General features: G+C 38.1%; 1 protein-coding gene across 4 annotated transcripts; it reads left to right on the top strand.

Moving 5' to 3' along the window:
• Positions 1–1657: 1657 nt before the first annotated feature.
• Positions 1658–15912, top strand: LOC113037463 (uncharacterized). 4 transcript variants are annotated; one of them, XM_026194565.1, is made up of 7 exons: positions 1658–3704; positions 4952–12869; positions 13030–13116; positions 13204–13583; positions 14532–14900; positions 15082–15218; positions 15305–15912. In XM_026194565.1, the coding sequence occupies exons 2-4, from the start codon at positions 6198–6200 to the stop codon at positions 13207–13209; spliced, it is 6765 nt and encodes a 2254-aa protein (XP_026050350.1). In that variant the 5' UTR covers positions 1658–3704; positions 4952–6197; the 3' UTR covers positions 13210–13583; positions 14532–14900; positions 15082–15218; positions 15305–15912. The 4 variants fall into 4 exon arrangements, with proteins under 4 accessions (XP_026050350.1, XP_026050349.1, XP_026050346.1 ...); XM_026194564.1 differs by having other exon boundaries at positions 13030–13583; XM_026194561.1 differs by having other exon boundaries at positions 4952–13583; positions 14547–14900.
• The last annotated feature ends 5412 nt before the right edge of the window (positions 15913–21324 follow it).

The raw sequence follows: 21324 nt of genomic DNA, 5'->3' as shown, positions 1-21324 counted from the left end.
CTGTAATGTTTAAGTATTTTTGGCTAAATATATTCTTTCTGTTATCTTATACTATTTCTCCTAAATTCTTGTATTTTTGAGAAGTTATCATGTTTCTGGTAAGTTACAATATTTCTGCAAAGTTCTGCTATGCTATTGTATTTCTGCCAAGTATTATGTTTCCTCTAAGATATTGCAGTTCTGCGAAGTTATTACATTTTAGCAAAGTTCCTTTGCTTCTGCAAAGTTTTTACAATTTCTGCAACTTTTCAGCTTTTTCAGCTAGTTTTAGCAGACAGCTTCAGCTTTAAAGCAATTCAGAATTCATGATTACAACCAATATGTAGTAGAATAAAAGAAACAAATGTGCAATGAACATATCAGGAGTCCCTGTTAAAAAGTCTCATAGCAGTGGGGTTAAGGGACCTCCTGAACCTCTTGAGTCCTGCAGTGGAGTGAGATGAACCTCTGCAGCTCCTACTGTGAGGATGCTTAGGCGATCACCAACACCAGCTCCTTGGTGTTGGTGTTCAGCAGAAGACTGTTCTTATTACTGCAGTCAGTTAAATAAATCTATCATAATAAAGTACATTTTAACATAATGACCTTGTGTTTATTTATGTCTTTTAACCATTATTTCAAATTCAAAGAATCCTGTTTTAAACATTTATTAAACTTATAGAATTAAATTTCTGCTAGTTGCTTTTTGTTGCAAAAAAATCTAGTATAATAATATTTAAATTTACATATATTTTTCACGTTTTCCATGCCAATTTTGTGTAATTGCGGAGTTTCCCACTACCCGTGAATGCCTCTTTTTTTAACGTCTCTGCCTGACTCCTGAATCTCCGTCCACTCTCAGCTCGATCCCCACCGGTAAGCGCTGCTTCTCTGTCTCTCTTTTCTGAAATGAAATGTCTATAAGCTGTATGAGGGATTTACCCAGTTGTTGTTAGTGACTTATGAAGCCAGTCGTGTTAAAGTAACACAATGGCTGCTTTTTTAGTGAAACGTTGTAATTTTACTATTTAAAAGGAGTGTTTGGTATGCTAGCCCTAAGTGCTAACGCCTAGCTGCTATAGGCCCAGTGTGAAATTAATATGGTTCATTTGATTGTTTATTACAGTTATTGTGTTGTATTTGGTTCATTCGGTGTGTTAGTGTTTCTGAGTCTGTTAGGGAAGCTGAAGTTAGTTCTCTTCACAAATCAGTCAGTTAAAAACGGCCTCATTCTTTCGGTTGTAAGGTAATGAGCCGTCATTTTAGAACCACTGATTAGCTGCTGAAGCAGCAGGGTCGGCAACTTCAAAGGAGCCATTTTACCGCCATTAGCTGTGTCCCAAAACGTCGGCTGCATCTTTCGGAGGACCCGGCCTTCGCGGTCTACGTGGACCGAGAAGGCTGTGAAACTGGACGGTCTAGCCTTCAGATTTGCGTCACCGCTGGAGTTTAATAAACTCGGCCGTCTGCTCCTTGCTATTTAAAATATAACAGGACACTGGCGTAAATTCTCGACCGTTTAACGTTTATTGAGCTATGTGAAAATCCCGGAGGAACCCACCGGATGGATTAATAAAGCTTTATTTAATCTAATAATCTAATAACTTTGATCTCAGCCAAACCGATTTACTCCAGAACAAATAAAACACAGAAAAAGGCAAACAATTACATTTTTAAGTTATCAGAGTGACTTGTATATCATGTTTAACCTGAGTAGCGAAAGAGCGGGGGTCTGAACCCCCCTCCCGGCTTGCCATCGAGCCGGTGGGTGACAGACGTCTCTGAAAACGTCGGCACACTTTTGCAAATATGCGATGTCTTGATAAACCAAGCAGATATTTGCAATTTACACCGCTACTTTCTCGCCTAAAAATATGTTAAAAGTTTATGAAATGAAGGACTCATTTGTCGGCGGCATTTGAGACAGCCTTCGTCGACTGGCTGTGACATAATCGGCCTTCAAATGCGGCCTCCGGAGGATGCAGCCGACATTTTGGGACACAGCTACTGATTGAAAGCCGGGAGAAGAAGAGTCACGTGCCTGTACCGGTGTGTTTTTGTGCTGTGGGTTAATTAACAGAAGGGAGAGAGAGAGTGAGGATGAAACACATAATATAAGAATAATAACATCTCTTAACAAGAAGTTTTTTTTAATTAGGTAATTTTAGTTTTTTAGTTAAATTTTAAGAACTGTTTAACAAACACTTGTTTGTGCAGGTTGTTTTTTTTTTTAAATAAAACCTTCACCTGCAGTTCTGTTTAACTTCTCACTTTGTGAAAAACTAACGAAATATAAAAAACGTCCACCTTCAAATAAATAAAATGCAGCAGTGCACCATTAATATTATAAATATGATATGTAGATATTTAAAACAACAGCATATTAAATGATACTGTGTGCAGGTGATAATATTTTTAGGAAGCAGAATTTGAATGCAGACGAACTCAAATGTTGAAGCCTACAAAAATATCATCCAAGCTTTCATTTATGATTGTTCATGCTTTGAAATTGTGATGTCAGAATTTGATAAAGTGTGCAGAGCTAGGTGTAGTAAATCATTGCTTATTAAATCTACTGTGTTATCTAATAGCACCAAACTAATAGAGCTATCACATAACTGAGAAACGTGTGTGGCTTATTACAAATGGATGAAACCACATTTTACCTTAATGAAGACGTAATCTTTAATAAGGTGTAGAAAAAAGAGGTGAGTTGTTTGTTGCTGTGGTAAACAAAGAAGTGTACTGAATCTTTTGGACTACACAGAGTGATGCAGTATTGACTGTGATGCTGATTTGAGTTGTCTTATTCTGTGTTTTTGTGCTTTGTCTTTTGTTACACAGAGTGAAAGAGATCTTTGGTTTTGCCTTTGCTGGTAAGTAAACAGTGATTGTAACTGAAGCAGTATGAACCTGGCATTGCGTAGCACATTTGGCAACTTACATACAGTAGTCTGACTTTTTGTGATATGTTTCCATTTACTGATTGGCAAAAACACAAAGTCATAATGAAAAACTAAGAGAACCAGAGGTGTGAGTGGACATTGTTAGGTACATTACAGCCAGTGTGTCTAATTCGTTTATCACTTATTTGGTGAATATAATGTGTTTTAAAATTAAATAGAAAAGTTGCCAAAAAGGTACACTGCAAAATACATAAATATTCCTAGCAACGGGTACAATGAGAGGACTTTTTAGTGTAAAAATTTAAGACATTTAATTTTAATTACAAAACATGGTGCACCTCTGCTATTGTAACATGTCAATATTTATTTTAAAATTTACATATTCATATCAGACATGATGAGGTTTTCTGTTGCTTCTGATTTATATAATTACTTTGTATCTAACATTTTTAAAAGTTTTGGTTTTCACACTTTACTAGTACTGACCTGTTGTAGAAAATGTTGGAGCCACAAAGCTTCTGTGTAGGAAATATTTGGTATATCCTGCACTTGTGCCAACAAATATTGGTGGCTATTCTTTGTATTTCTGTAGTAAAGAATGCTTTTATTACACTTGCTATAGCCATGTGAGACGCTGCAGTTCATTTATCTCCTCTTTAGACTACAGTAAGCTCATAAAGCCTTAAATAAATTTACTAGTTAATTTATGTCACAGTAAATTGGATTGTGTGTGAAGAGGCTCAACAGTCTGAATCATCAAACAGTGATCTGATGAATTGTTTCCTTTCTCTAGACTGCTGATCTGATCGTCTCAGTCTGGTAAGTAAAGGTTTGTCTGAGGTGCAGTTCTGGGAAATGTTTCTCATTATAGGACATTCAGTTTAGTGCAGTGAGTCAGCACAGCTCTTGGGAATAATCAGATCATAGAAAAGTCTATGTAAACATTTCCAGACTTACAGATCTCTCTTATCATCATAGTACATTTTTAATTAGGCCCTAATATCGGCCATGCTAAGTTTATTGTAGATTTAGTGGAGTGTGTATTAAACATGCCCCAAATTTGACTGAAAAAATGTAGAAACTGCTGTTTAGGAGTCATCTGTCTCCAAATTTTTCATTTTGCCAAAAGTCATACTGAGTAAATTATTTTTTACTTTTATGTTAACTGCTCCCCAGACATTATGATATACTGTTGTACCAGGTAAGTACACACAGAAACGGGAATTTGAGACCTTTGGGCATTTAGGATCATGTGAGTTGAGTGCATGTGAAGTGTTTAAAGCAGGTGGTCTGAAACTGTCTGCTCTGACTTCATTGTGTGGGTTTAGCTTGACCATATAATGTTTATAGTAAGTTACTATAGCACCATATCTTGGTTTACAGACTCTGTTTGTTTTTATTGTGTTAATAGAATGCGAAAATGTCCTTAGAAATGTTCCACCACCATATGATAAACATTTTTATTCAGTTGAATCTAATAATGTACTGTACAACTCTTCAGTGTGTAATGATATATATGTTCTGTATTTTTCGGACTGTAAGGCGCACTAAATTCTAAGGCACATTAAGCCAAACAAAACAGATAAGTCAAACTTTATTCAACTCATTTACAATAACTCTCAAAATTGTTCAGTTGTAAGACATAAAATACAGAACAATACACTTACTTTTCAGGATTTATGGACTGATGAATGTGGATTGATCAGTTTGAAATCTGCTACATAAGCATGGCTCTCAACAGGTGCCAGGCCCTTATACACACACACCATATTATGTTGAAGCACAGTACGAATTACTCTACGAGGGTGCTGACTATGGTAGCCATGCTCCGACGATACATCAAGTGGTGCTGCTTTGTAGCTTACCAAAGTCATACTAAAACATTTGACAGAGTGCCGTGTACCACATAGAATTGGTTTGAAATCAGTAAGCACAACCATACATAAGGTGCACTGTCTATTTTTGAGAAAATTAAAGGCTTTTAAATGTGCTTTATAGTCTGAAAAATACGGTAAAGCCAGGTTTATTGGAAGTGTGTCTAATTCCACTTTCTTTTTGTCTTACAGGTGACCTGCTGCAGAAAACCCTCTCCCTCTATCATTAACAAGCCATTAACAAGCAAATTCAGTCTGTCCTATCACTCTCCCTCTCCCTGCTCCATCTTTTTTGACAAGGGATTCTATCTTCTATCATTTCTCCGCCATGTACTCTATCTAATTTTGACAAGCATAAGCCCTAGTTTGACAAGAAACCAAGTTTGACAACAAACCAAGGTTGACAACAAACCAAGTTTTTGGAAATTGAAGTTACCGCAACTTCGACGATCTGTTTTCAGAAATCTGAGAGATCTCTGCTCTCACTGCTCCTTCTTTCCTGTCGTTAAACTCTCTCATATCCACTCATTTTACTGGAAATTACAAGTAAGAAGTTGAATATACAGTACAGTAGAAGTCACTGTAGAAACTATTTACACAGCCCTAAATTTGTCATTTTAATTTTGCATTACACTTTGGAATAAACATTGATTGGCTGTTTGGCTTACAGGTGCAATTACTTTGAGAAATTATATAAAATATACACCTCTTAAAGGTTTATTTGTAATAAGACAATCTGGTTATTTTGTAATATATACATTCAGACTGCTCTATTTAGATAAATATTAAATTAGATTCAAATACATTTTTCAAGTCTGTTTCACTGGCTATAACATTTGACTACAAGTTTAAACTATTATTATTTAAGGACAAACCCTTTTTTTGTCACTCAGTGTAAGTATTCAGTTACAATTGTCATCTAGAGGCTGCCCTGAGAACCCAGACTTCCTGTTTCCTGACTGCTGCAGAACATCCAGCTGAAGAATCCTCATCGCCTGTCATCTGATCACTACACCACCACAGCTCCTTATATTTGCTTTAGATTTTAGATATCTGAAAGATTTACACAAAGTCTACTTTAAAACTAAGAGTTTAATTATAGCCTGTTGATTGATTGTTGAGATTTATTCTGCATATTACTTCACAGAAGTATAGACCTATTCATTAACCAGTCTGGTTAAAAAAAAAAGTATAATATACAGTTTTTGAAAAAGCTACAATAAAACTTTTTAAAGATCTTTCAATAACTTTTATATTGAGTTTGTATTTAAGTCAGCCTTTTACATCAATTAAACAGTTATAAGAACACTTTACCATTTGTATAGTTTTACATTTATCCATTTAATAGAAACTTGAGGAGTTTTTCAGTGTTTACAGGTTGATTTTTGTATACATTTGTGTATAAATACATATAAGGTCCAGTTTGTACTTGCACAAAATGCCAAGGAAAGGTCAAAGGTCACAGTCCCAGAAGCTTAGATGGCAAAAGCAGAAGGAACAGGTAAATCTTTCTCAGACCGGTGAACAGGTAAAGGTGTCTGTTACAAGTATTCCCAGTCCAGAAGTGCAGCTCAGCGTTCAGACAGCCGCAGTGTCTTATGCAGATGTGGTAAAGAGAGGTGTTTGCTCATCATCGGTGCCAAATGCTAAAGTACAGCAGGTAATCCAGACTAAACCCCAGCTAACTGTGCAAACGCAGCATGATGGAGAAGCTCCAGGACCGTCTCATGTACAGGTTACAAACAGTGAAAGTCGTCCACGAGTGAGTAGCATCTGTGCATCCCGAAGCCAGGCCAATGCTAAGTATGGAAAGTACCGGAATCAGCAATGCATGGCGAACAGTTTGGTTTTCCTGTCATTCTTACACGAGGATGAATTCATTACCAGAGCAGATCTTAACCGTGTGTTGGACAAAGGCCATGCCGTGTATTCAGATGCCAGAAAGAGGTTTGTGAACAGCGTGTTTCTAGCCTGTGATGAACTTCCCACTGTGATCATCAGCCGCAGACACGAGTATCAAGTCGACATGTCTCAGTTTGCTCTTTATGGCACATTTGACGGTACAGATCATCTTCCGAGCCTTGAACAGGGACTACAGTGTTTGGCTTCAGACATTTGCTATGCTTTGCTAGTCATGGGAGGAACAGCCATCGCAGTTTCCAGGCTGACTTCAGGTGAATACGCATATTTTGATCCTCACCCACGTAAGTCTACAGGAATGCCATTGTCGCTAAGTGTAAGTGGTGGAACTGCAGTTATGTTAAAATTCACACGTCTTAACGACATGATTGACAGGATCAAACGTTTGTACCGAATGTGTAGCATCGCACCAACCTGTGCTTATGAGCTACAGCCTGTTGAGTTCCACAGTGAAAACGTTGCTGACCAAAGAAATGCTGATGAAAACAGACAAACAGCCACAACTGTTCCAGCACCAGCTTTAAATGAACCTAAATTTGAAACCCCCAAATCCACTGAGAAAACACAGAAAACTGTGGCCGACACTTTAGCTACTGAAGTGATGTCATCCAGAGTGGATTATTCAAATGAGCCAGCTGCTGAGCTGAACAATTCTGATTATTTAGAAATAGAAACCTCTGCATCTTCTGTAAGAGACACTCAGGTAACAAAAGATTCTGTTCCTCTGAATGATTTAAACACTGCCTCCTGTTTAACTATGACAACAGATGAACTCTCACATAAACTGTTGAAGCATAATAAACAGCAAAGGAGAAAGATTAGGAGACGACTGTTGGTCCAAGAAAAACTACCACAGAGAAAGGAAAATGAGAAAAAGAAAGAAAGACAGATGTACACTTTTGATGAAAGCTTTAAGGCAAAGAAAAAAGATTCTAGTAGAAAGTCTCATGATCCTGATCACAGTAAGAAAAAGAGTGTGTACAAAAATAATCTGTATAAACTCAATGCTACATATAGAGAGAAACAGAGAGAACATTTTAGAAAAATCTATAGAGATAGTGCTAAAATTAGAGAGAGAAAAAGAGAACGTGTCATAAGGATGTATAAAGAAGATTCTTTATTCAGAGAAAAGCAGAAGGAACGTATGAGAAAAACATATAAAGAATCTTATAGACAATCTCCTATATTCAAAGAACAGCAGAAGGAGCGTATAAGAAGAACATACAGAGAATCTCCCGTGTTCCGAGAAAAGCACAAAGAGCGTATAAGAAGAATATACAGAACTTGTGCTGGATTCAGAGAGAAACATAAAGCTTACATGAGGTCATATGTTTCTAACCTATATAAAGAAAGTGTAGAATTTAGACAGAAAAAAAAATGTTACATCACTAAACGTTATGGAGAAGAGAGACAATTTCAGCAGCAACACAAGGACAATATGAGAGAACGAATGAGAGTAAAATATTGGAACGGTTTTTCTTTTAGACAGATGCATAATATCAGATGTGCAATGAACATAAAAAGAAAATATCGTCAGATGCATCGACCAGCTGAAAGTTTACAGTGTCATCCAGATAACAGTTTAATGAATGAGGCCATATCTCGTTTCAGATCCAACATTAAATCAGCACCATCTTATGTTTGTACTGTTTGTCTAAAAGCTTCTTTTCCTAATCAGGTGAAAATCTGCAAAAGAGAAAATTACTCAAAACACCAGACTGTAGCTCAGCAGTGTCTAACTGGTAAATTTGTTCATGTGTGTGATGAAGCATGTCATGATCACTGCAGCTTTCCTGTTGAGAGAAAAAAGGAGTATATCTGTCACACGTGTCACAGTTCCCTCAAAAGTGGATGCATGCCCAGGCTTGCTGCTGTTAACGGTTTAGAACTGCAGGATATTCCAGCTGAACTTTGTGATCTCAACATTCTGGAGAGACATCTGATTGCCAAATGCATACCATTTGCTAAGATTATTCCTCTTCCAAAGGGGAGACAGAGACTCATACGTGGTAATGTGGTGTGTGTACCATCTGAAGTCCAACAAACAGTTGACAGTTTACCGAGGATCAGAAGCCAATCACAGATCATGAGGATAAAGCTGAAAAGACGACTGTGCTACAAAGGCCATCAGCTGTTCCAGACTGTCACCTGGTCTAAACTCATTCAAGCCCTGCGTAAACTGAAACAAATTCATCCACAGTACACAGATATTATTATCAGAGATGATGCATTGCTTTGTGATCCAACGTTACCTGATGATGACAGCAGTGATGAAGCCAGCATGGCAAGTGATGATTATAATGAAGCAGATTTAATGGAAATTGACAACTATGAAAAAGATGCCCTTTTGTGCGAAAACGAGTCTGAAATAGAACAAGATATTAATATGGCATCCTGTGATGAACAACCAGAGGAACAAAATCCAGAGGAACCAGAAAGTGATTTGAACAATGGAGGTTTTGCTCTAGAAAGTTGTCTGCAGCCTGTAGACATTTCAGAAGAGATTCTCTGTTTCAGTGATAACACATATTGTGTGGCTCCTGCAGAAAGAAACAATCCTGTCAGCTTCTTCAGAACTCCTCATTTGGAAGCCATGGCATTTCCTGTGCAGTTTCCTACTGGTCAGAATACACTGGATGAAAAGAGACTTCTTAAACTCACACCAAGTGCTTACTTCAAGTCAAGGCTTTTCAACACTGATGCAAGATTTGCTAAAGACACAAATTACCTGTTTTTCTCACAGTTTGTCACTGAAATACATTTGGCTAATTCCAGCATGACAATACAGCTAAGGAAAGGTAAAACTATGACCAAAGATGGACGCAAAATCACATCAGGAATGTTACAAAGTAAGACAGAAGTAGAGAAGCTGGTAAGAAATAAAGATGCAATCAGATTTATGCAGCCACTCAGAGGAACTCCAGCTTACTGGCAGAAAACTACCAAAGATTTATTCAGTATGATTCGTCAAATAGGAACACCTCAGTTCTTTGTCACTTTCTCTGCTGCTGAGATGAGATGGCCTGAAGTGATTCAAGCAATAAAGAGACAGCAAGGTGAAGAGGTTGATTTTGAAGCCCTGGACTGGTCAGAAAAGTGTGAAATTCTAAGATCAAATCCAGTAACCACCATGCGGATGTTTGATAAGCGTGTTGAGGCTTTGTTCAGAGATTTGCTTTTTTCTCCTGCACAGCCCCTTGGTGAGATCATTGATTACTTTTACAGAGTTGAGTTCCAGCACAGAGGTAGTCCGCATATACACATGTTGCTGTGGATTCGAGAAAAGGTAGAAGCAGATGTGGATGATGACCAAACTGTCTGTGACTTTGTGGACAGATACATCTCAGCTCAACTCCCTGATCCAGAAAAACAACCTGAACTGCACAAAAAAGTCTCTGAACTACAAAAGCACAGCAAGAACCACACAAAGACATGCTTTAAGAGTGTGAACTCTGGTTGTAGATTTGGGTTTCCAAAACCACCATCCACAAGAACAATGATTGTGAGACAGGATGAGGATTCAGACACTGAAGCTGCAAAAGCCAAACTCAGACCTTTGTTGAACCTGCTGAAGGAACCTGAAGCTGCTTCCCTCACCATAGAGCAGATTCTGTCACGATGCAACTTGACAATGAATGAGTATGAACAATGCCTCCAGAACATAAACAAGAAAACAGCTCTGATTCTGAAACGTGACCCAAAGGACTGTTGGATCAACAATTACAACCCAGATCTGCTTGAAGCCTGGAACTCTAATTTAGATGTCTCATTCATTTTGAATGCCTATTCATGTGTAGAATACCTCTGTAAATATATAACAAAGAAAGAATCTGGCCTCTCTGAATACCTGAAGACAGTTATCGATAACTCTGATAAGAACACCGTCAATGAATGTGATGAAATGAGAGCTGTGATGCAGGCTTACTCAAAAAAGAGAGAGATCAGCGCACAGGAGTGTGTGACTCGAGTCTGTGGCCTAAAAATGAAAAAATGTTCCCGCAGTGTTGTATTTGTACCAACAGATGATAACCCAGTAAAAATGAGTCGGCCCATGAGCTTCCTGGAAAGCACAACACATGACAGCTGTAATATTTGGATGACAAGTTTGAGTGATAAATACAAATGCAGACCTGAGACCCCAGAATATGAGGAAATGTCACTGGCTGATTTTGCTGCCTTGTGCAGGTTGGTGAGTGGTCCAAATGAAGGAAAAGATGTGCTTCCTCTTCTAAACCAGCTTGGATTTGTACAAAGGCGAAAGAATGATAAACCAGCTATAATCAGATATTACCACTGTTCACAGGAAAAAGATCCTGAGCAATATTATGGTCGACTGTTGAGACTTTACCTTCCACACAGATCAGAGCAGGAACTGAAACCACAATGTTTCCAAACCTATCAGTCCTTCTACAACTCGGGTTTTGTGCGACTTCCATGTTCAGACCACAGTGAGTCTGTGAAACGGATTGTGAAAAGAAATAAAGACAAGTATGAGAAGAACTCTGAGGATATTGAGAGTGCACTGGAAGAGTTTGAACAAAATAGGGATGTTGTGATTGATGAATGGTGTAATCTTGCTCCTGAATCTGAAGTTGTGAGGCTGCAATGTGATGAGAATCTTCCTGAGAGACATTCTGATGATGAGAACGAACAGGAGAATGTCCCTGACTACAGTCGTCAGTCTGATGCTGTAACAAAGATCAGAGCCATCAGAGAACAACCTGCAGTCGATCCAGCCGTGGTACGTGTAATGTATCAGAATCTGAACCAGAAGCAGGCCTGCGTGTTCTATGCCATAAGAGACTGGTGTATTCAGCGAGTTTGTGGTTTGAACCCAGATCCATTTTTCTTCTATATCAACGGTGGTGCAGGAACTGGAAAGTCACATCTGATTAAATGTATTCACTCTGAAGCATCAAAGATCCTGAGCAGACTGCCTGCTAATGCAGAAGAAGCTGACATATCAAATCCAACTGTTTTACTTACTTCATTTACCGGGACAGCAGCTTTTTCTATCAGTGGCTCTACGTTACATTCTCTACTGAAACTACCCAGGAGTCTGAAACCACCCATTCAAGGACTTGGTAACCAACTGGATGAAGTCAGATCTGAGCTGATGAATGCTGAAATTATTGTTATTGATGAGATTTCAATGGTTTCAAAACCCCTTTTTGCTTATGTGGATGCAAGACTGAAACAAATCAAAGGCACTCAGAGACCTTTTGGTGGAATGTCAGTTTTAGCTGTTGGAGATTTTTACCAGCTGCCACCAGTGCGACAGTCTAAACCTCTCTGTGTTTACGATCCAGAACAGATTGACCTATGGCAGGAACATTTTCAGATGATCACTCTAACCGAGATCATGCGTCAGAAAGATGATGTGGCCTTTGCAGAGATGCTGAACAGGATTAGAGTCAAAGAAAAGACAGATGAGCTTTCTCAGTGCGACAGAGATTTGTTGTCACAGGCTGTGACTGCACCAGAAGAATGTCCAACTGAGGTCTTACACATTTATGCCACCAACAAGAATGTGGAATCCCATAACACAGATACCCTGAAGAAGCTTCATTCAAACATCATAATCATCACTGCAGACGATTTCCAGAAGGATAAACGTACAGGCAGAATGGAACGAAGAGACAAACCATTTACAGGTGGGAGAAATGATTTACCTGACACTCTGAATGTTGCTGAAGGAGCTCGAGTCATGCTGACCAGAAACTTGGACACACTAAACGGTTTAGTCAACGGTGCTTTTGGTATACTGGTAAAGGTGGTGAGATCTGAAAATGATGGACACATAATCAAACTGGGGCTCAGAATGGACAACCGGCAGCCTATGAGACACAACCGCAGTGCTAATGCAGCATCTGATGATCTGGTTTACATTGAGAGAGCAGAGGAGAGTCTGAAGTTTAAAGGAGCGGTACGCAGACAGTTTCCTGTAAAGCTAGCATTTGCCTGCACAATTCACAAAACTCAGGGTCTTACAACACAGACAGCTGTAGTTTCAATGAAGAACATTTTTGAACCAGGTATGGCTTATGTTGCTCTCAGCAGGGTGACGTCTCTCAGTGGACTCTATTTGCAGGACTTGGATGAGAAAAAGATTTACTCCAATCCCGAGGTAACTGCAGCACTCCAAACCATGAGACAAGCCAGCGTTGAGGAAATGATGCCTCTTCTTCAGGTCAGAGAAACAGCCAGCAGACCTGACACTCTTACACTGATCCATCACAATACGGAGGGTTTGCCATCTCACATCAGTGACATCAAGAGTCATCATGAAATGTGTTTAGCAGATGTTTTGTGTCTCACAGAGTCTCACCTCCAAGGCTCCTTTGTTGCAGACAGTCTTCATTTGGACGGCTACACCATGTTCAAACGCAACAGACATGTGTCCTACACAAACTTTCCTCACATGGCCAGCAGAAGTGGTGGTGGAGTTGTTGTGTATTTGAGGAATCATTTTCAGGTTCAGGTAAAACAGTATCTGCATAATGTCACTGATCTTGAGTTTTTAGTGTTGAAGGTTCAGGCTCCATTCCCTGCACTCATTGCTGTTGTGTACAGACCCCCTGACTACAGTTTGACACCATTCATGCAAAACCTGGTAAGTCTTTTAGATTCACTTGAAATAATGGACTGTCACCCAATCATTGTGTGTGGAGATTTTAATGAGAACCAGTTGCAGAGTGGAAGAAAACAGATTCTGGAGCAGTTTCAGTCGAGAGGGTATTCACAGCTGATCACTTCTGCCACTACAGACAAGAACACCCTGCTTGACCTCATTTTTATTTCTCAGCCAGATCAATGTCTCCATTCCGGTGTTCTGAGATCATACTACAGTTACCACAACCCTGTGTTTTGTGTCCTGTCCTCGAGCCAATCATGAAGTCGTCTGGTGAGTTTTGAAACAATTACAGATCATGTTTGTTACAGAGTTTACTGATTGTAGAGTATGAAAAATATTTTTCATTGGAAAAAATTGTCTTCCCTACTCTGTCTGTAAGAAGACCCTTTCTTATTGCAATGTTATTAATCATGTCACCAAATCATGGCTGTACTTCATGCAGAGCCGGGAGATCTGCTTTCTGTTATCATGCACCTCAGATCTGAAATATACTGCATTAAACGGACATAATTTATTTTTTATTCTCACGTTTTAAATGACTAAATCTACTTATACATTTTTTCATGGATGTTAATTGTCATCTCCTTTTTTGATACTTTTTTTACTCTGACGTATGTATCTCAACAAACGAGATCTTCCCCTCCAAGATGCTTTCAAATATGAAATAGTAAATAAATAAATCACAGATAAATGCAGGTATTTATTATGGGTCACATGAATAAATACAGACAATTATATTTTCTTGATTATAGTAAATTTTGTAGAATCAAATGTTTTTTGGATGAATGAGGTTTTGCTTATCATGTTTTACAGGTAAAAAATGTTAAAAGTTTTAAACTATCTTTAGGCTACCAGAGATGTCTATAATTATACATTATGTAGAGAAAAACATTTTCACAGCTTACAGAATTTGTATAAAAACTGATTTAGAAGTACATGGAAAGTTTCTGCATCAATTTTCTGACTTGGCTTTTATCCGGGTGGGTTTGGGTTTGGGTGGATAAAGGCCAAGTCAGAATTCTCTGAGCAGCTGGAAAAAGCTGCTAATAAACAAAGACATCAGAAAGCGGGGGCTTTAGGTGTAGCCCCCGCTTTCTGACGCACTAATTAGATTTAGTAACTGACACCCCATACCAGCATTATATAGACACTTGGGGGCAGAGATGGGTGGGTGGGGAGGGTGGGTGGGTGGTGTTAAAAGCACTGTATGTTTTGTAGATGTATTTTTTTCAGACAGGGCACACACAGTCCTGTTTCCTTTGTGGGAAAACCTTCAAACTTCACCATCCTCAGCTGAAACAACAACATCTTAACACCATCTTCATGAACTGCTAAGCCAAACCTGATCCATCAGTGCTGGACTGCACAGATAACTACATGCCACACAGAGACTGCTGTTTTATGAACTGCCATACCAGTGTGTCTTCAATGGAGAAGATGACACACCCATCACCTGACCTCCTGCCTGATCTGGAGACCATCATCATGCTGCCACACTACACACCTCTGAGACCATGAATGATGACTCCTACTGAGGAAACTGTATTTCCTGTCAGAGATGCTCAGTGATCCTCAGAGCAGAGAGAGGTATGATTCTTTATCTTTGATAAAAAATGTCAGTGTTTTTAATTCAATTAATTAATTAAAATCCTGTTTATTGCATAAATAATTCCACACTCAAATGATTATACTTGTTGACACTTTTTGAGTTTTAATTCACATTATGGATTACAAATCTATGCTTTTTCTACTCTGTCTCTCTGTGCAGGTATTGCTGTCTTCTGAGTTCTTCAGTGTCCCAACTGAGACATTCAAACCTCATTGCAGAGCTCATGTCTTTCCTCACCATCATGTGAGTGTGAGATTGCTCTGGATTCTGGTTATGTGGCCTGCAGCACCTATAAGGTATTTCAACATTGTTCATTGCATAACTTATTTGTAGTTTTTAGGCCTTAACACAAATAAAATGTTCCTTTTTCTGTATTTTTTAGAACAAGCTCGTCCAGTGTGCCTGCATTCCAGCTTCTTAGACTCTACTCAAGTGGACAGAGTATCAGTGTTTGGCCACTCTTACAGACACCGACTTCTGTCAACTCACTGCTACTGATCAGGCACCTGACTCCAGGAAGACAGAGGGCTGCAAGCCTGTCATCGTTTCCAGTGTGGCTTTGTATTCTTGGGGTAGCATCAGATTTTTCCCACAAATATTCAAAGGTAACACTTATTTTAAGCGTAGTTATTAAGTCAAAAGTCTTCCCTTGTGTTAATTTTATTTTTTTTATTTGTTTTTGTTTTCTTTTAGATTTATATGCAGTGATTGGATGTGGTGGAGCTTTGTTAACCGTGTGGAAAACATCTGTTTGTGATGATATTTACAATGAGGCTTTAAGGTGACAGTTTCCATGTAATTTCAATCCTCTTACTAAGCAAAAACATGTTTGCAATTAACATATTTTTTTCAGTTTTGTCTTTTGGATTTATGGTTAACATTCCTCTGTGACAGCAAATACTAAACTGGTCCAAGTAACCAGCATATCATTGGTCAAAGGCAAAAAGGACCACATGTCACACTAGCAATGAATTATTGACTGTGTTTGTGTCACCAGATTTAACAAACAATATCAGACATATGAAACTGAACTCTGGATTAATGTGCAGATTTTTTTTGTGTTTTTTTTATTGTTGAATAATTATTTTGTAGAACAAACCCAATCTATTTACCCAAACAATGTAACTTGTTTGGGTAAATAGTGGATTAATATATCTAAGTCTATAAGTATAGCAAGCTGAATTCATACAGACACACAGCTCTAAATCCTGGATTGTAGGATGTACAAAAATGATCATGTGATTATTATGGACATTTAAATAACTATATCTATTGAACCATTACATGTATTCTTTTTAGAAATTACACAATCTCAAAATGTGAAAAAAGAAAGTGTTTAAGAGAATAAATAATGTGTGTTTGTATGAATCCTGCCTTAGTATGGGGTGTCAGTAACTACATTAGTATAGAGTAGGTCTAACAGTGGTTTTCCACATCTGCTCTAATACAGCGGTCCCCAACCTTTTTTGCGCCATGGACCGGTTTATGCCCGACAATATTTTCATGGACCGGCCTTTAAGGTGTCGCGGATAAATATAACAAAATAAAACTAGTACCGGTACCGAAAAAAAGAAAATTTATTCATAACACACGTCAAAAGACCCAGGAAAACCGAGTAAACGATAAAAACGATAACAAAATAACGCTGAAAACCGATAAAAACCCTGAAAACGATACATTTCACACCTGAGCCTCATCTCTCGCGGCCCGGTACCAAACGACTCACGGACCGGTACCGGTCCGAGGCCCGGGGGTTGGGGACCGCTGCTGTAATATATATAGATAATGGGTCAGACATATAAAGTCATTTTGAAAAGTTCATAAAGGTCACATCCATTTATATGTGTTCCTCTTTATCATTTTATATCAGGTCACACAGCTGACTTGAGTTTTGATCAGAGTAGAACCATAACATTCATGCTAATGGTTCTACTGTTTACAGTTACTTTATGATGGATTTCAGCCTGGTCACAGCACTATGTGAAAAGATGTTAGAGGTAAAGTTAAGCCAATTAATACCTCATCATAAGTCACTCTCTAACGCAAAGCAGTGACTATTTTTCACTGTAATTTATTCCACAACGATGTTCTTTATTTGATCCTTGTTTCTTTAAATATGCAAATCGATTGTTCAGCTGTGTGACTCTCCACACCTCAAATATATCACAATGTGGACTTCATTTTGACAGTATTTTGTAGATTGGTACCATATTTATCATCAAATCAGGAAACTGTAAACTAATTGAAAAAATTAAGCTTATGAAAATTTTAATGTGGCATAGGAACATGTTGTTTATCCTTGCCAAATGGTATTTACACAAAACTCCAGCAAATCAGAGGATATATTTTTGTCTCTCACTTGCTATATATGTGTATATTTTTGCAGTTAATAGCCTATCATGTGTCTGCGCATCTTAGGGCCATAAACATAAACATGGCAAACAAGGATATGTTCACAATTCCAACAGATGCTTCAATTGTTTGTATAGATTTTAGATCAATTTGATTTGCATTTTCTATTAATATTTTTCTGTTTGTCCCAAATGGTATTTTTATTTCTTTATGCCATTATTGTAATCATTGGAAACAACTGAGTAAATATTTTGTATCATATGTTTCTAAAAATATTTGAATGTTCTACTTTTCTACTACTGGTTTTCTACTTTCTAAACTTTCTACCACTTTTTGGCATTTCAATAACATTATTTTTGGGTGTTTTAATCTCTGACCGCAGCATCTTGTGCATTTATTACCTAAATGTTGTTTGTGTGGGTCTTGCCTTTGTTATGTTTTTTTGCCATTTTTAGATTTCACCAGCTGTGCAAACTCGCAATTTTACCTTGGTTTTGTTCCACATTAGTTTATCTGCCGGCACGTTTTCTTCCTTTTCTAATGTTTTTGGTAATTTTTCACAGTTAAACAAGTAACTTTGAGGTTACTTCAGCATTTTCAGCTGTTATCTGTTGACAGTTTTGCCTAATTATTACATTTCTGCAAATTTCTAGCAGTTCTGATAAGTTGTAATATTTCTGCCAAGTTTTTAATTTTCTACTAAATTATATTATTTCTGCTAGGTTACACTACTTTTGTTTGTTATGTTATGTTAAGTTATGTTATTCTAAATTATTGCATTTCTTCTAAGTTATTACATTTTTCTTAACTTGATATTGTTCTGCAAAGTTATTAAAATTTCAGCAACTTTTTAAACACTGACTTTGATTTCTTCAGCTTCAACTATTTTCAGCAGACAGCTTCAGCTTTACAGTTTCCTCTAAGTGATTGCAGTTCTGCTAAGTTATTACATTTTAGCAAAGTTCTTTTGCTTCTGCAAAGTTTTTACAATTTCTGCAACTTTTCAGCTTTTTCAGCTACTTTTTGCAGACAGCTTCAGCTTTAAGCATCCACACTGCATTTTCGCAGGAAATGCAAATTTTTCTAGTGTTGCTATTAATCTCTGGCTCTTTTCCTCCCTTCACCCCCAACAGGTTGCAGCAGATGGCCCCGTCCCTCCCTGAGCCTGGTTCTGCTGGAGGTTTCTTCCTCTTAAAAGGGAGTTTTTCCTTCCCACTGTCGCCAAAGTGCTTTCTCATAGGGGGTGATATAATTGTTGGGGTATTATTTTAGGGTCTTTACCTTACAATATAAAGCGCCCTGAGACAACTGTTGCTGTGATTTAGTGCTCCTTCCAAGACCCCTAAACCAAACAATAAAACAAGTTTATTATAATTTCTCTACAAATAAACCACGTCACTGTTTTCTAACCTTTCTAAACTGTTAAAGATAACATTATAGAAATTATCAACTGAGTACTTTCTGATGTGTCAACTCAGTGGTTGAGATCTGATAAGGTTTGCACATGAAAAAGCTCAATGAAAACTCATAGTTCAACTTGAGTAAAACGAAGTGCCGGAACCCTTGCCATCTCTTTGTATAAGATTAGGCTGTGTGGTTATAGTGGAATATGCTATGGACAGGAAATGGTGCATGATCTACGGTTTACATTGTCAAATATGTTATTTAAACAATGCCACAGGTGTAAATTCTCTTTAACTTTGAAATACAGTCACGTTCACATTTTAACACAAATACTGTAGCTATAAGCCAACAATGTTGGCGGCAGGAGCGGTTAGCCTCATCCTATCAGCTGGGCTGAAGCTGTCTGTACTAGAGATGGCACGATACCACTTTTTTATGTCCGATACCGATACCGATATCATAAATTTGGATATCTGCCGATACCGATATGAATCCGATATAGTGTTTTTTAATCAACAAAACTGTTTTTTAAAATATCTTGCTGCATTTTGCAAGTCTGCAAGTTCATACTCAAGTTTAAAACAACAACTACACTAAAGCTATTCTGTTATACCTGTATACAAAAAAAATATTTCATAGTTCAGCAATACTGATCAATCTAATAAACTTAGACCTACACCATCCTCCCTATTCTGGTATTTTAAAGAGTACTTAGCGTAAATATTAAGCAACCTAACTAATAGGGTTCCAACTCCCAGCAACAACAAAAATAAATAAATAAAAAATAGGGAACCACCCCTCACGCTCCACCTCATGATGCTTAATCAACGTAATCAACCTTAATTTGATGCAGTGTGAAAAAAAATGCACAGAAATCAATTATTTTTCAAGAAATATTAAATAGATTCAACATCTTTCTTCAACAAAATTGCAGACTGCACAGATGGTACCTTCCCAAAGGAAAATGTACTATAGCTTACTAGGATATATATATTAGACTTAATAGTCACTATATACAGTAATTGACTTCTATTCATTTTACATCAAATTAAAACTTTGGGTGTCAGATAATTAGTTATTAAAAGCTAGACATTTTAAATGAGAATAAGAAAGAAAAGTATGTCTTTGTGCCCCCTTTTCCCAGTTAATGCCCTATCGGCCCCCCTGGCTAAACTTTGCTAGATCCGCCCCTGCACAGTTACCAGCGTCAGCTACGTAGAAAAAGATCCTGGTGTAGAAAGTAATATTAAATAAATTGTAACAACAGCTTATCAAGCTTAAACGTGCTGCTGTTGTTCAGCCGCTGGTTTCCTCTTTCTGGTGCAAAGTGGACCAAAAACAAACGAGAGACAGACTCGCGACAGAAAAGCCGATCAGCTGATTTAAGCAGTTTCACGATTGAAGTAGCAGCCGGAGAGCGAGAGGCAGTCGCTCGTTAAGCTTAACGTGGGAATGCTTTACAAACATTCAGAGATGGACTTACACACTTGCTTTACTTCTCTCGGGGATAACTTTGTCGGAGATGAAATGCCAGGTTGCTAGCGAAGCTCCAAATGCTATCCAGACCACCGACAGGTCCCGCATGCCACAGCTGCTCTATCACGTGATGCATACTGCTCCGACGTTCTGAGGCGAGTTACGGCGTGTTGCAAGTTTTGTGAGGTGCTTTCGTGATATTTAATGGATCGGATTACATTTTTTATTTTTCTCCGATATCCGATCCAGTAATTTAGGTCAGTATCGGACCGATACCGATACGTAATATCGGATCGGTCCATCTCTAGTATCCACGCACACTGGTTTCTAGTCTCACCTTTAAATAACTCTACCAAGCCCTGTTCCTTGCACCTACAGCAAAGGATTATGAAGCATAAATGTCCATACCATTTAGCCAAAGCTGCTATGATTAAAATCTTTAAATCATTTGACCAGTGTTGACTATGTCCTTGTTACTCAGTTAACTTCAGAACAAAAAGCATGCTGCCAAGAGTCATTTGCCAAAAATAAATAAATAAGAAAACCGCTGACTTCTCTGTTTTGCCCACACTGTTGTGTCCCACCAGCCACATAAATGCCCCTATGGTATGATACCCTTGCTGTTTAGTCCCTGCCCTTGGATTTTAAAGTCCTTGGTAGCCACAGATATGGCTTCCAGATGTTTTAAGGGAAAAGGAAGGAACTAATCTAATAATAAGGCAGGGCAGCACAGGATAAGCCTGCAAGGTAGGGGAATAATATTAGCACATCTTCGAAAATCAAAGCTCTGGATCGAGCACATATTTTGTTAAGGCGGCCAGACCACCTCTGTCACAACAAATTACCTGGTGTGAAAGCACACAGCACAGATTGCCAGAAACCCCTCTGCAATGTTCTGTCTTCTCGTTAAAATTATACAACGGCAGAGTGTGTCGAAACCAACGCAAGTGCAGATCGTGGCGATTGTTGTTATCAGTCATGAATCACGAATGATTAAAACATTGTTTTCCCCTTTGCTTCATCATACCAATTCCTTATTTGGAAGTTTTCTCCCACTCTTTCCCCGAGATATTTTTCTAGCCCTCCATATGGCTCTTTTATCGACAGAAAGAGCAAGTTGTATGTATTTATTCATTTATTTTGGGGAATGGAGTGGAAAATAGTGTTTCC

Source organism: Astatotilapia calliptera, chromosome 15 (assembly GCF_900246225.1).
Source record: "Astatotilapia calliptera chromosome 15, fAstCal1.2, whole genome shotgun sequence".
Lineage (NCBI taxonomy): Eukaryota > Metazoa > Chordata > Actinopteri > Cichliformes > Cichlidae > Astatotilapia > Astatotilapia calliptera.
The sequence above is the reverse complement of the archived record's forward strand: the minus strand, read 5'-3'. Positions and strand labels throughout refer to the sequence as shown.

Coding starts and splice junctions, on each gene's coding strand:
- LOC113037463 (XM_026194561.1), top strand. CDS start 6,198: ATGCCAAGGAAAGGTCAAAGGTCACAGTCCCAGAAGCTTAGATGGCAA.